We start from the raw sequence: 14,504 nt of genomic DNA, 5'->3' as shown, positions 1-14,504 counted from the left end.
GACTGAATGATTTCAGTCTTTGAAAATAGAGATAAGAGGTTAATGCACTAACGCAATCAACCAGTTTCATTACATGGATTTTAAACTTTACCTAGGAGTTTCTCCAAGCTGCATCCTGTATATTTCTCATATGTTTTTGTGGTGGAATAGTTTAACAATAACCAAAAAAACTAAGCTGCACATACAACATTTTGTTATCTTTAGCATTTCAAATTTCTCCAGGAACACTGGAGAAAAACCCTTTCAGTGAAGAAATTTTTCCTCATATCCAATCTAAACCTCCCCTGGCACAACTTGAGCTCATTTCCTCTTGTCCTATTGCTTCTTACCTAGGAGAAGAGACTGACACCCACCTTGCTACAACCTACTTTCAGGTAGTTGTAGAGAGCGATAAGGTCTCCCCTCAGCCTCCTTTTCTCCAGGTTGAACAATCCCAGTTCCCTCAGCCGCTCCTCATAAGGCCTGTGCTCCAGACCTTTCACCAGCTTTGTTGGTGTTCTTTGGACATGCTCCAGCACCTCAATGTCTTTCTTGTAATGAGGGCCCAAAACTGAACACAGTAGTCGAGGTGCGGCCTCACCAGTGCCGAGTACAGGGGGACGATCACTTCCCTGCTCCTGCTGGCCACGCTATTTCCAACACAAGCCAGGATGGCCTTCTTGGCCACCTGGGCACACTGCCGGCTCATATTCAAAAATACAAAAGCTCGCATGCTTTCTGACTCCCTTTATGTACAGCAATCAAAGAAAGGCATTGCAAGTTGAAAATACCGTAGTACACCATGCACCCTCCTTACGCATCCACTAGGCTACTGTTGAATTCCTAGCCCATTTTTTACATTGTCTTCACAACATTTGTTCACTTTAACTTTTACTCCATCCCACTGCACCCTGTCTTTTGTCTAGGTTTGCAGAGAGGCCTAGTTTTATACGTTCTTACTCCTCAGCTGACTGAATTAGGGCTATCAAAGCCTAACTGGCTTCCAAGTTATAGTTTATACAAATTATGAACTAGAATGCCTTTCTATTTTGTTTTAAAATGCTCCTGCTTCAGACCCAGTCACTGTCCCTAGTGGCATAGCTGGTTTCTTTGTCCCCATCTGAAGTGGAAAGACATGAACAATGATTTATAATTTAGCATAAACAAAGGGGTAGGGGCTTAGGGAAACAGGAATTTTCTATTGGTAACAGACTTGTTTGAGGACCTACTTTTCCTATCCCAGGGCCTCTGTAGCATGCCCTGTTAGAAGGCTCAATCCTTAATGCCTAACCTAAAACTACAAATGACTGTATATATGTTCTTTCTCCTTTCAGGACTTAGGCTCTGGGTAGTCAGCTTTCTAGGCAATGGGAAGAAAGAGTGGTCTCTTCTCAATTGCTGTAGATGCTTTCTATCCATGTTGGGACAAGCTATTAAGTACTAACTAAATACCAAGTTCAAGATGAAAGAAAATTAAAACTGCACATCTATTAAAAGAAATAATTATTCGATAATTTAAACAGAGCTCCTCAATAGTGCTCAGGAACATATAATAAAGACCATGTATGGGTAGGTGTAATTGGATGCAGTTGCCTTAGGAACAGATGTTCAGCATATAAAGCAGGAAGCCTGCTTAAAAGGCAAACTCAAAAGCCTTAAGCCTGGTGGGTGAAAGCTGGCTTGACTGAAGTTACTGACAAAAGTGCCATGGACTTGGTTGGAGTCAGGGATTCATCCCAACAGCTCTTCTAATTCTCTCATATTTGCAATATTAGCACGAGTGCAGAGCTGAGTAATATATTACTTTGAGCCAGAAGTGCTCTATTGGAGGCACATTTTCCAGTTTCCTTTGTGCAACAATCTCATCAAGAAATGAAAAGTACCTAGAGAGTCACAACAGAGTCTAGGTTTACACTCCGGAGGTTCTGATATCATCTCACTTCGAATGTATTTTTATTATGTAGACAAGAGAGATTGTGCCTTTAAAGAAGCATTATTGTAGGATGTAAAAGAATTTGACATGCAGAAAGAAAACACCGTCTGGTATATGAGTGTCATTTTAAAGTAATATTAATAGCAAAGATTCCTATAAAAATGCCATGTAAAAATCTTTTCATTTTCTGAGTTCTTTAGGAATAAATACAGAACACCTAATACTCTTTGCCAGAATGATTTCCAGTGAGATTCAACTTCTACTATGCACATAACAGAAACAGAATGTCCAAAGTATTGCTCCCAGTACATGATTCAAGACCTGTTTCTTGTCCATGCATTTCTCTACAAAGAATATACTCATTCTTGCTTCTATGATTTACTGCCCATTTTTGTTTCCATCTGGAGAAATATAAAACACAAAACTAGTTCTCACCCTGTGTAAAGTCAGAACACACATAGAGATCTCTACCTGTTGACTTCACTATTTGCAAAAGACAAAGAATTTCCTACAGATATTGGACTACCCATTACTAAGGTGTAAACTTTGAAATAGCAAAGGATATTGTATTTTCCTTCTGTCTTTGATTAAAAAAAAAAAAAAAGGTAAATACAGAAGTTGTTTATTAAAGAAGCTGTTTGTTAAATAATACTTCCAAAGACTGGGAAGTAATTTTATGAACAGTAATTTTATGCTGCACCCGCTAAGAGGATCTTCATAAGTCTCACAAGCCAACTGTGGGAATGCGGCAACTTAAGATGTCTTTGTGCACTCCTCATACGTTCCTCCCAGGATAACCTGGCAAGCTGGAGAAACTATCCAGGAGTCAGATAGCCTCCTGAAATCCCTGAAGTCATGCACAGAGCAGCTGTATTCCTCCATGTTAATCTAGTTTTCATTCCAACTTGTGTATTTTCCCAGACTGAAAAAGAGAATCTTTTGACAAAGAATTTACTCCATATATATTGGGAGAAAGTTCATGTGGCTGGATGCAGGAGTCCCATGATATACCTACTATACTAATTAAATGTGGGCTTATATTCATTTTCATGTGAAGAGCTACCTGCCACTCCCATGACTACAGAGGCAGCTTCAATTGTTTTTGAACACCTGGTGCACCATAGTTCACCTGGTCTGTGCATAATGTCTGGCTTGCATGAAACCTGAGCTCCCAAATTCAGGCCCACAAAATATACTTGTAATGTATGTAAGAATTAGCTGAAACATAAGTCCTGAACAACAGAGGCTCCTCCTAATCACAGTACGTGACGTAGAAGTATCAGGAAGTGAAATCTGTGGAAAAAAAAGCCTTTTCTGCCCTTTTATCACTCCTCTTACTCAATGTGAAAGTGATCCAAACTCCTAACTTAGATTACAGACATTTTCCATGGCTCTACTGATTTTTAGGGGTTTTTTCTTGCCTGCCTTTTTCTACTTTTACATTATTTTGTAATTTCTTCTTATTAACCAGCCTCTGAAAATTAAACCTAAACATATTTCTTTACATTATAAATGTCTTGTTTCTGAAAGGAAGAAAGATCCACAACTGAGAAGTTACAAGGCCAGTGGGACACTGTAAAACTAAATGCTATACAGCAAAAAATAATTTCAGCACAAGTACAAGGAACAATGTGTTTTCTGTTATTAATTACTGTTCCATAGAAAGTTCTACCTGAAAACATAAGGAGTAGCTAATGTCTAAGCTGAAGACTTAAAACACGATTACTGTAAGACTATTATCATGATAGTCTGCCCAAACAAACACCAGTATAAATGGCTGCATATTTTATTAAATCAGTCTCAAAGCTATCAAAAGACATTGCGTAAAGTGGACAAGAGGGTCAACAGAATTATAAAGCCATGAAGATGTACTTCCTGTTTCATGGTGCAACCACTGGATGGTTGATCTTAATCCTGACACAGAGTACTTGAGCTAGGGCAAAAAGTTGCAAGCAGATGATCCCTACCGAATACTCGATAAACCACACTGTCTGGATACAAGTTACTGTTTGAAAAAGGAAAGCCAACTCCAGGCTTTCAGGACATGACCATGAAGGCACTATCATACTCTACCCTTAGTTGGTTTAGTGGTGGACTTGGTAGTGTTAGGTTAATGGTTGGACTGGATGATCCGAAAGGTCTTTTCCAACCTAAACAATTCTATGGTTCTATGGTTCTATCATCCTTACACAAGTGCGACATCTATGAAGGCTTAGGTCCTCCGTTCACTTCCCACCTGAGCACAAGCCTGTGCTCTGTTCACACAACTGCATGGATCTGGCAAAGCCAAAGCAAGATACCTCAGATGAGGTAGAGCCCCGAGACTGCCACAGGCATCACAAACAGCATAGCTGCCAACGAGTGTAAGAGTCAAATGGCTTGGCCTGCTCTACCATACATGGACAGGGGACAATAAGTTCAAATTTCATGCTACTTTGGTACCTTAGCTGGTGTGAAGAAGAGCTAGTAAGGAAGAACATCAGATCTGTGTTCTATCCAATGTAAAAGTCAAGAAAGAAACGATAAAACCCTTTGGGTTATCGCTATCAGATCAGCTCTACTAGTCATTATTTATATTGCAGGGGGACTGGTAGGACTTTGCACCATGGTTCAAAACTGAAAATCTGGTTGCTCCCTTTAGACATTAAGGCCCCTTTTCATGAACTATTGCACAGGGACCAGTTATGGCAAAGCAAAAAGAATATTTAAATGCAAGATCAAGGCCCTAGTAGGAAGCATGTAACTGTTTCACGAGTGGCCAGTTACATTCCTTTGTCTTGGAGGACCTCAACGATCTAAATTCCTTTGCCTCGTATAACTGGCTTGCTGAGTTAAAATTTCCTGTTGGCTATGTGAGGTCATCCTTATTTTTCTCAGTGTTAGGCCACCTATATTCCTACACTGCCAGAATAGCTTTCCAGCTATTCTGAAAGCTTTCCACATCTCAGAAAAAGCCTGATTCTTATGTTGGCCAGAAATACTCACGGAAACAAAATGACAGGAAGCAAAATAAGGCAGCTTTGGTACAAAAATGAACTTCATGAGACCCTCAAGTTCAAGAGAAAATAGAGGTGTCTGAAACCACTTAAATGCCCTTTTTTATAAGGGGAGCTGGCCAAGTGTGGCACAAGCTTGCCAAAGTTTAAAGAAAATTAAATGAGGGAATACCACCCCTGCATCCCTCCTATCTATGACATGTTTCATGGAGTGGTTCATAAAGCAAATAGTTCTCTATGGCCTTACATGCAATCACAGCATGTTTTTTCTTACACGAATGTGCTGAGGAATGAAATAACGTGTGCTGAGTGAAGATAACCAGAGAATCAGAAATGCTCAGGGAAGGATGTTCTACAAGATATACTGCATGAAGGCTAGCTACTCCCTAGGTAGGAACCATGATCTGCAGATAAATTTCTCCAAGCATAAATGCTCATTGTACTACTGTTCTCAGAGTAGTCATCATTCACTAGGAATAGCGGAAGGTCTATGGCTTCAGCTTCCAAAACAAAGAGGGGCCAGAACGACACCCTCAGATGCTCCAGAGGAGGGGACTTTGCCAAATGGGTACAGTTGCCTTTAACTTTCTATCCTCTCTTTATCCTGAGGCTTATTTGACCTCAAGTAAATGGCAGCAATTATCAGCAGCTTCTGATTTACACCAGGAATATGAAACACAAACACCTCATTACATTAAAGAGAGATCAGGGCACAAAAACTCCCCTTGAAGACAGCCCTGACGTGAGCCAGAATCTGGTAAAATTAGCTGTAAGGCTAATAAGCATCACTGGTGATGCACTAAGCAATTTCAAGAGGGACAAACATCTGGTACCAAGAGTCTTTGTCCTTTTGGGGCTTTGTGCTTCAGTAACGCTTCAGTTATTCAACAGTATTGGATATTACTGTAGACCAGTACAGACTTTGCACCCAGATTCCAATGCCATTATCTTATGCAATTAATGGCTTTCATTAAACAAGTAATTGATTTAAGTTGCAAATATATACCACACAGTACACTCCAGAATTATCACAGAAATTTCCCCTGATGAAGGAAAGACCTCTAGTAAAGATAGTTCCAAAAATAAACATTTGTTCATAATTCTTGATAGTCTCCAAATTTGTTTTTAACAAATTAGCTTGGTCCCTCATTATTCCTTATCAATACAGAGTAGTTTGTGTTTTTATCAACAATCCATTATTATGGATTCAACACACCGATTAGTGAACACTTTCACATTTCTATTAAAAAAAAAAACCAACCACAGTTCACCAGTGAAAGGAGCCTCAAATGCCAGATAACACTCTTCAAAACTGCTAACGTGGGCCCTAACTTTACAAGGACATACAACTAGTTTTAGTAGTAGGTTTTCATGATGGAGACTTCAGTGGTATATTCTACCAAAATAACAACATTCAATAAGAATATTTGTTAAGGGTATAAAATGAATGCTGGAAGCCAACAGACCCCTAATTGCTGTCCCATGGACTGCTTTGCATAAATGCCATACTGCAGATGACATGTAATTAAAGCTGCACTGAAAGAAAGGCTGAAAGCAACCGATTAATTTGTTTAAACAGCAAACAAAAAAAGAGGGGCCATTTTGTAGGTGGTAATTTTTAGTTTCTTCACTGTGAAAACTAGATACAAAATATAAAATATTTATCCAGCAGCCTAGTTAAAAGTGGTGATTACTTAACACTATACAATTAAAATTATTTAGTAAATAAGTTACTAAATGTTCACTAAACATTTACCATTTACTAAATATTTACTAAACAATTAAGAGTGTTTACTAAACCTGTTTAAATTACAATTTGCTTGGCTTGCCAGCAAGCAATTTAAAACTTAAATTTTGTGATTAATGAAGCTCTATATCATAACAGGAAACAGTTTTCTGCTTAGCATTGGCCAAAAAATACTTTTCTCACCACCTGAAAAAAGCCAGAGGACCCTCGTGTCTCTTCTCCATTGGAATTATCTTGAAAAAGAAGCTTCTGAAAGGCTGGCTATATTTCAATCTCCCTTTTTCTTTAAATATTCAGGTGGTATCTTTGCAGCTGCTCAGTATTCATCACCTGTACTCCTCTGCCCTGTTTCACGTGGCCAGATTGTGCTATTCCATACTCAGTTGCGAGACCACCCAAACAGTTAAAGCCCGTGGGGGCCAATGGGTTCCCTTCCCAAAGAGAAACATCTCCTGTAATATTCTGGGACATCCACTGCAGGCTTATGATTAGGTGTCTGAAATATTTCAAGAGTCTGTCTCTGGGGAGTTATTCTCAGTTACAATGAGTACTATACACATGGGGAAATGGCTTAAGGAGTTTTTGTGTGAGCTGTCATGTGGATATAAATCAGTAATATCCCTGGTTTGTGTATAATGACATGTAGGTTTAGCTTGCAGCAGACAACTATAGCTGGCATTTGAAGCAACAATGGTACAGTACTTTTAAATCTGCAGTGCAATTCATTACCATTCCTTTCTTTCACTTGTAGGAGTTACCATGTTTTCTTAGCTTTTCTTGCTAGCATAACAATTAGTTAGTATTGCCAATGAAGAGCATTAGAAAAAAATGAATCAGGCCTCAGACGCTGTAAGACTGACTTTAAAAAAAAAGAGATAAAGCACATATTTTTACTTATCTTCTAAGCTTCTTGGGAGGGAGGAGGGGAACCTATAGATTGACCCTGGGGCAACTGTCCAAGTTTCTCTCCCAGAGCAAGACATCTAGAGGTTACTCCCTGTTTTCACCTGAAAAGCGAGATTCTCACATAATCATTCGACCTCAGGAACAAGAACATGAATGATACCACCAAGTCTTGCATTAGTTAGAAGAGCATTACATTCAGTATTTATGTATTGGAAAGCAAGTAATCAGTTTTAAATGAATTGCTTACACCTGGCCTGAAAATGGCTTTCCCCAGAGAAAACAATACTCTTCAACTTCTATCTTTGAACTTCTGGAGATTCCTGTGTATCACCTCAAAAAATAAGTTAAATTCTCACCCAGATGCAAATATGTGAAAACAGTATTTGCACAGATTTCAAGCATTAATATTTTTATCCTGATGTATATCCCCACTGGATTTGCTTTTAGCGAGTGTGAAAGTTACAGCATTTGATGGCACATGAAAAGCAGAGCACAAGGAGGAACATTAGGGATCAGCTGGAAACATTGGTGTTTAGCTGTGTAACTGATACTCCAATATTTATAAGAGTACAATGCTCATACTTTTAATTAGCTAAAACCAACACTAAACTACTACCTTGAAATGCTATCGAAGTTCAGTAACTGGGGCATTTTCATACTCAGGCAGTTATGCTTTCTGAGCAATGTTCAGAACATTTGTAAGCCAATGTGTTCCAATATGTTACTTGTATTGGTGATGGCACTTAAATACCATGACCAGGTCAAGACCTACTGTGCTACATGCTGGACGAGTACTACATTGAAATTCTGGGCATTAAAACTGTATGGTTTATTTTGTTATTGTTGAAATAACTATGAAGAAACATTAAAAATAGGAAACTAATATTTAAAGTAGCAGGGAGGAGCAGAGCCAGAGAACTTTAGTTACTAGACACAATCTCTCCCTTTCGCCTGAACAACAGCGTGCTACTTAAAAGTCATCACTGGAACAACCTGGAATTATTCACAAGGTCAAAGTCTCAGAAATGTACATTCACAAGCCATGAACCACAGACTGTGGTCAATCCCTACTAAACAGAACTGAGGGGAGTTAAAAGTACATACTATTCTCTTAATATTCTTTCTACAGGTAGAGTAACATCTGTAAGCCCACAAAGAAGGTAGGTGAATAAAAATGGGAAGCCAGGTGATCTCTTGGGCATCTAAAAGGAGTGAGGGACCCATGTAATCCTGATCTGTCCATAACAAGTCTGTATTTAGGAACACATGCTAAGAATATTTGAAAGTCCCTGTTTTAGAAGAAAGACCCTAATCTTAAACAAGGAGTAGAAGCGGATGATCTGTAGGAAGAGGCAAAGATTGCAAAATAGGGATAGCTGCCTCAAACCCACACGAATGTATTTAAAATACTAATCGCATAATGACAGACTGTGATATTGAATCACCACAAAATAGACCTAGTTAATGTAGAGAAAAAGGAATGTTTGGCAAAGGTGCTAGCTGTGCACTTTTCAGGTGGAAACAAGCGCCCTGCCAATTGCTACAATAATTAAAATAGACAAGTCTTCCATACAGATCAGCAAGACAGTTCAAGAGTTCAGCGACACCTGTATTTCTCAAGTACAGGAAAGCTCCTAGGAACTATATTTCTAAAAATATTTAGAAACCTAATTCCTACTGATAATGGTGCAAAATGAAAACTTAAAATATGGCTGTTCACCTCCAAACCTGTCTCTGCTATTAAACTGAAGTCACAGGCTTCTAGAGGCAGAAATCATGGCAATTTACTTAACCTTCATGGAAGAGAACAGCACTGCTAATACAGCCCTAACAATGGTTTGATGTCCATACAACAAAAAGGCTGTCACTGGAATCTACAAATTTTGTGGTGGTTTTTTTTTTTTTAAATTAAATTCTTTGATCCCTACATGTTAATTAAGAAAATTTAAAAGTCAATTAAAATACCCCTTGTTGATAACTAGGATTTCACAAATATTGAGCCCTGTTATTGATGTACCTGCATCAGAGTATGATTCTACAATCTAACTGCACCTTATGTGTGTTTCTTCCCCTCTGCCTTTGCATTTGAAACATCAAATCAGACTCTGCAAAATAGTCCCTGTGGGACAAACATAAATATTTGATTTGGACTGGAGACCAGTTATTCAAATAATTAGTTACCCTGAAAATCAGTAGTGAGAATTTCAGAAAAATGAGAACTGCCAGATTGGCTCAGGACACATTCTTATCCTCTTTCTCAAGGTGAGCAGATGCTACGGAGAAAAGCGCAAGAAACCCACAGGAAGAAGCACCCTCCCAGCCTAAGAGGGGCTAATTTGAATTCTGAATAATGAAGTCTAGTGTTCTCTCCAATATTTTTCCCAACTTATTACAATTCTAGGTCTTGTCACTGCTATCAATTACAAGCCCTTGAATTCTTGATCTCAAGAACAATTTGCGTGTTTTCTTAAAAAGTATTTCTTTTTCTATCAGTTTTTAATTGATGGCTTTTCAGCTTCATTGACTGTCCACCGTTTTTTCTCGCATGACATAGCAAGAAGAAAAACCTCTCTACCTGCCTGAGCAATATATGCTAGTACTTTCTGTGCTTTTGTTTCAACCTTTTTAAGGTAAACAGCCAAAACCCTTGAGAGTCTCTATAGATTGTGGGTACTCTTTCTCCTTACTTATCTCAGAGCCTTCTGTAATCTTTTTTGAGAGGAGATAATCAATATTACACAGCATTTCACTAGGCTGTACCACTAAAATCTCTGAAGGCATCATAACACAGAAGTACGTTACATTATTCCAGTTCCTAAAATCTCATTTGCAAGTGCAGTCAAACAGCAGAGGTCTTCCCTGAGCTGTGTACAGTCCCAAACTATTCCCTCTCACCAGCTGATGTAACAATGTTAAATTTTGCAGGTAATTTCAGCATTTTCAAGAAACACGAGGCTTCTATTTGTAATAACTGAATGTCGTTTGTTGACATTCAGGCTATTCACCTGGCTGCGTCAGGTCTCCCTAGAGTAATGATGAGTCCTTTCTCGTTCTGTCCAATCCATACCAGTTTGTATCTTCAGCAGATTTTCACTTCTTCCTCCCCTCTTTCCATCTAATTTATAAGTACATTAAATATTGGAATTGGTACATAACCTTGAGGTATCCCAGTATGTTTTAAATGGTCATGTTTTTACCACAACAAAACTAGTCTCCAAGCAAGTTTTGGGGTCATGGCAACACTATCTCTGGTACTGCCCCTCATAGAGTTTTGTTAAAAAAAAAAAACCAAAACAAAACAAACAAAACAGCAAAAGCTTTCTGAATGTCTCAAACAATTTTATCCATACATACATACACACACACATACATATATATAAACAGTCTAAATGTAGTATGAGAGGAATACACTCCTCTAAAAAAAAAAAAAAAAACAGATCTAGCCCTACAGGTGATTTAGTCACAATAAAAAGAATGTCACTGAGAGAGGTAGACCAAATCTAGATCAGACTAGATTACAGACTTATTTTCCACAAAGCAGGTCCATTATTAATGCACTCCATAATTAGAGTGCCAACAGCACCTAAATGTCTACAAGCACGCAAAATAAGATGACAAAAAGTACCCTGGGTGCAATCTGAACTTAATAAAAATCGTTTGTTCACAGTTCTTGGGCCAATTCAACCTTCTAACTGGAAAGTCACAAGGAAAGTCCGTATCCCAAAACTGAGCATAAGCCCATCTTAAAGGAGTATTCAGAGAGGTTTCAAAGTAGCTGTTACAAAGTTGACTTCCCACTTTTGATGATCCACCCCATTTACATGCATTCAGTCAGCTATTCAGCTGGTGCAGATCAACACAGCTCTGCTTCAGCCAAGCCATATTATACCAGCTAGAGAGATGGGTCTTTTCTTCTGCATGTTCTTCTACATTCCTAGTAACTCAGGTTTTACATTGGCAACAACTTCACATAACCTATTATTTTTAGACATACATCTATGAAACTCAGACACTTTGTATATTTATCCCCCACCATTACAACTCAAGTACGTAATTTTGTTATTCAGAACGAGTTACAAGTGAAAAACTAGAGTAGCAGGCTTAGGCTTGCAATTAACTTTTTCAGACACAGTTATAAATTTCAACTAATAGGTTACAATTGAGAAGCCAGCGTGTCCCTTATTATTTCAGAAGGTTCAGCCATAGCAGCTCAGTGTGACTTCAGCTAGACTATTAGTCACCCTGTCAGCTAGAAGCACTAACATCCAACTCAGTCTGGCATCAGCATATGATCTGATCCTGAAAACTGACCTGAATAAGCTTTACTCTCAAGAATGGTCCCAGTCCAGGCAATGCATTTGCTCTTAGAGAAAGCCCATACTCCCTGTGAGTAAAGTAGCAAACATCAGATATTTCTGTCATAATCGCAATCAAGAAAAATAAAAAGCTCTTACAGAAGAAGTCTTAGAATATTTATTAGCAAAGTCCTGTTATTAGGCAACCAGAAGTGGCTCTTTCTCACAGAAAAACTGAACTAGTGCTGTGTACCACACTTTCATGTATCAATCTCTTCCATTGTTAAGCACACTGCCAAACAGATAATCTACGAGTAAACATTTCAGAACGTTTACACTTAGTACTTAGGAAAGTACAACATGAAAACAGTCACTTTATTAAAGCCAGTCTGCCTAGCAAAGCCATGATTTCTGTTACAGCAGAATTCTTTTTACAACAAAACCCCCTGTGATGTTACAAATGACATTAAGACAAGTGAAATATTTTTATGACTCCAGTTAATTGGTAAATTATTCTTAGAACTTGCTAATTCACACAATTGCCACCATGGTGATGAAAGATGGACAAGAAATAAGGCATTACACGCAAAAATACTAGTTGATATATTACAACCACTCAAGGTATCGCTTCCTTTGTAAATCACATAGGCGGAGGAATAAGCTACGTCTTTCTTCATATTGATACCATAGGACATTTCTTTCTCAAGTGCAGGCATATGGAAGAAACAGTTCCACCTGACACAGGAAAAGGCATAACGTTCAGACCAAGCACTGTGAAAATCTGACAGACCCCCAAAACAATGGGAAGACGCACTGATAACGTATTACTTGTGAAAACAGGATGTGCACGGATGCGCTGGGGCTTTTACACAGCTGCCACAAACACGGTAATCAGCATCACTAAGTGTGTCTGCAACATTAAGACAAACGTTTGACCTATTTTCTCAGCAGAATTTAGCTGTCCTGACTCCCAGGGCTACGCTCCTGCGAGCCAGCAGCTGCCTCAGGACGAACGCAACGCGGGCACAGAATTCTTTGCGGAGAGGGAGCGTGCTTCCACGGGGCGAGTTTTTTCCCCGCGGGCAGAGCGATCGGCCCCTCGAACCCCGCGCTCATCAGCCGGCTCTGGGCCGTGGCGGCGCCCACGCCAAGCCCCGCTGCTCGGCCCCCCACGCCAAGCCCCACGCCCGGCCGTGCCGGGGACTCACGTTTGTAGCTGGTGGCCCAGGGCTGGTAGCCGTAGTAGCCGGTGATGCGGAGGATCCGCTCCTCGATGGAGGTGAGCCCCACGGATGCGCTGGTGAGGTCCTCCACGGAGCGGGACCACTTCAAGTCCTCTTTGATGGCCTCGTCCACCACCAGGTACTTCAGCTGCCGCAGCTGCGGGCTGATGTCGGACAGCCGCCGGGGGCTGACATCGGGGGAGCGCCGCATGCCGCTGGGGGCCGGGAGAGGGGCGTCAGCGGCGGGGGCCGCGCCCGGCAGCGCCGCCGCGGGGGCCGCCGCCCTCCGCCGGCCCGGGGCGAAGTTGGCGGCGGGCGGCGGGACCCCCGCCGGCAGGTGAGCGGCCCCGGCGCCCGCGCCGCCAACTTTCCTCGCCGCCCTCCGCCGGACCGACCCCCGGGGGCTGAGGAGAGGGGAGGTAGGGTGTCCCCGTCCCGCCCGGCCCGGCCCTTCCGCGGTACTCACAGGGTGGCGGCTTTGCCCCGCGCGGAGCCGTTGGGGAACTCCCGGATCCCCATGGGGAGCAGCAGCGATGGCTGGGGGGCGCCCAGACTTCACGGTGGGGCGAGCCGGCGGCGCTCACCGGCCGGGTAAAGAGGCGGGAAGGAAGGAGGGGAGGGAGCGGGGAGGCGCGGCGGCGCCCGCGGCAGAGGGTCCCCGGGCTGGCGCTGGACCCCGGCGGGGGAAGGCAGGCCGGCGGGCAGACGGGCGGACCGCCGCTGCCGCGTGCGGAGCGCCGAGCGCCGGCGGCGGGGGCCGGGCCGGGCCGGGCAGGGCGCGCTCCGCGCCCCCCACCCCGCGCCTTGCCGCCGGCCGCCAGCAGGGGGAGCCCCGCCGCCCCGCCGCCCGTGCCGCGCGCCCCCTGGCGGCCGCCAGGCGGGGCGCGGCCGCGCCCGGTGCCCGCTCCCCTCGCACCGCCGGTGCGGCTCCGGGAGAAGCGGGCTCCGGCCGGCGCTGGGGGCGCAGCCCCGGCGCCGGGGGAGCCGAGCCGTGGGGCGGCGGGGTGCGAGGCGGTGGGGCGGGGGCCGCGTCGCACGCCAGGAGGGGGTGAAGGAGCGGCGGGCGAGGGAGCCGGGGCTGCGTGGGGCGGCCGCCGGGTACCCCGGCAGAAAGGGCGGCCGCGGCCCTGAGGCGGGGGGGTTCGCTCTTCGCGGGGTACGGCTATCGCGGGGGGCGGTGTGGGGGGGGTGGCAGCCCTCGCCGTGACGGTCCCGAAGCGACCGCGGGCCCGATCCCACCGGAGCACCCTCCCGCTTCCCCCGTGAGGCTGCTGAACCAGTACCAGACACCTGACCTTCTACCCAGCAACTTTTTCTTTTTTTTCACATTTTTAAACACACCACCTAAGTGGGAAGCATAGTTACACTTAAATAAATGCATGAGCACAGATGTGTACCTTATACAAACACTTTATTCACAAACAA

At 42.8% G+C, this 14,504-nt stretch overlaps 1 protein-coding gene across 1 annotated transcript in view; it reads right to left on the bottom strand.

Moving 5' to 3' along the window:
* The window catches only part of SLC35F3 (solute carrier family 35 member F3), a 196,456-nt gene extending 182,858 nt beyond the window's left edge, over positions 1-13,598 (bottom strand). Inside the window, exons 1-2 of the mRNA XM_075708042.1 lie at positions 13,546-13,598; positions 13,065-13,294 (exon numbers count right to left, since the gene is read on the bottom strand). Of these exons, the coding sequence (XP_075564157.1) occupies positions 13,065-13,294; positions 13,546-13,598 (283 nt within the window). The remainder of the gene's footprint in view (positions 1-13,064; positions 13,295-13,545) is intronic.
* Between the last annotated feature and the right edge of the window lie 906 nt (positions 13,599-14,504).

Source organism: Pelecanus crispus, chromosome 3 (assembly GCF_030463565.1).
Source record: "Pelecanus crispus isolate bPelCri1 chromosome 3, bPelCri1.pri, whole genome shotgun sequence".
Taxonomy (NCBI): Eukaryota; Metazoa; Chordata; class Aves; order Pelecaniformes; family Pelecanidae; genus Pelecanus; species Pelecanus crispus.
The sequence above is the reverse complement of the archived record's forward strand: the minus strand, read 5'-3'. Positions and strand labels throughout refer to the sequence as shown.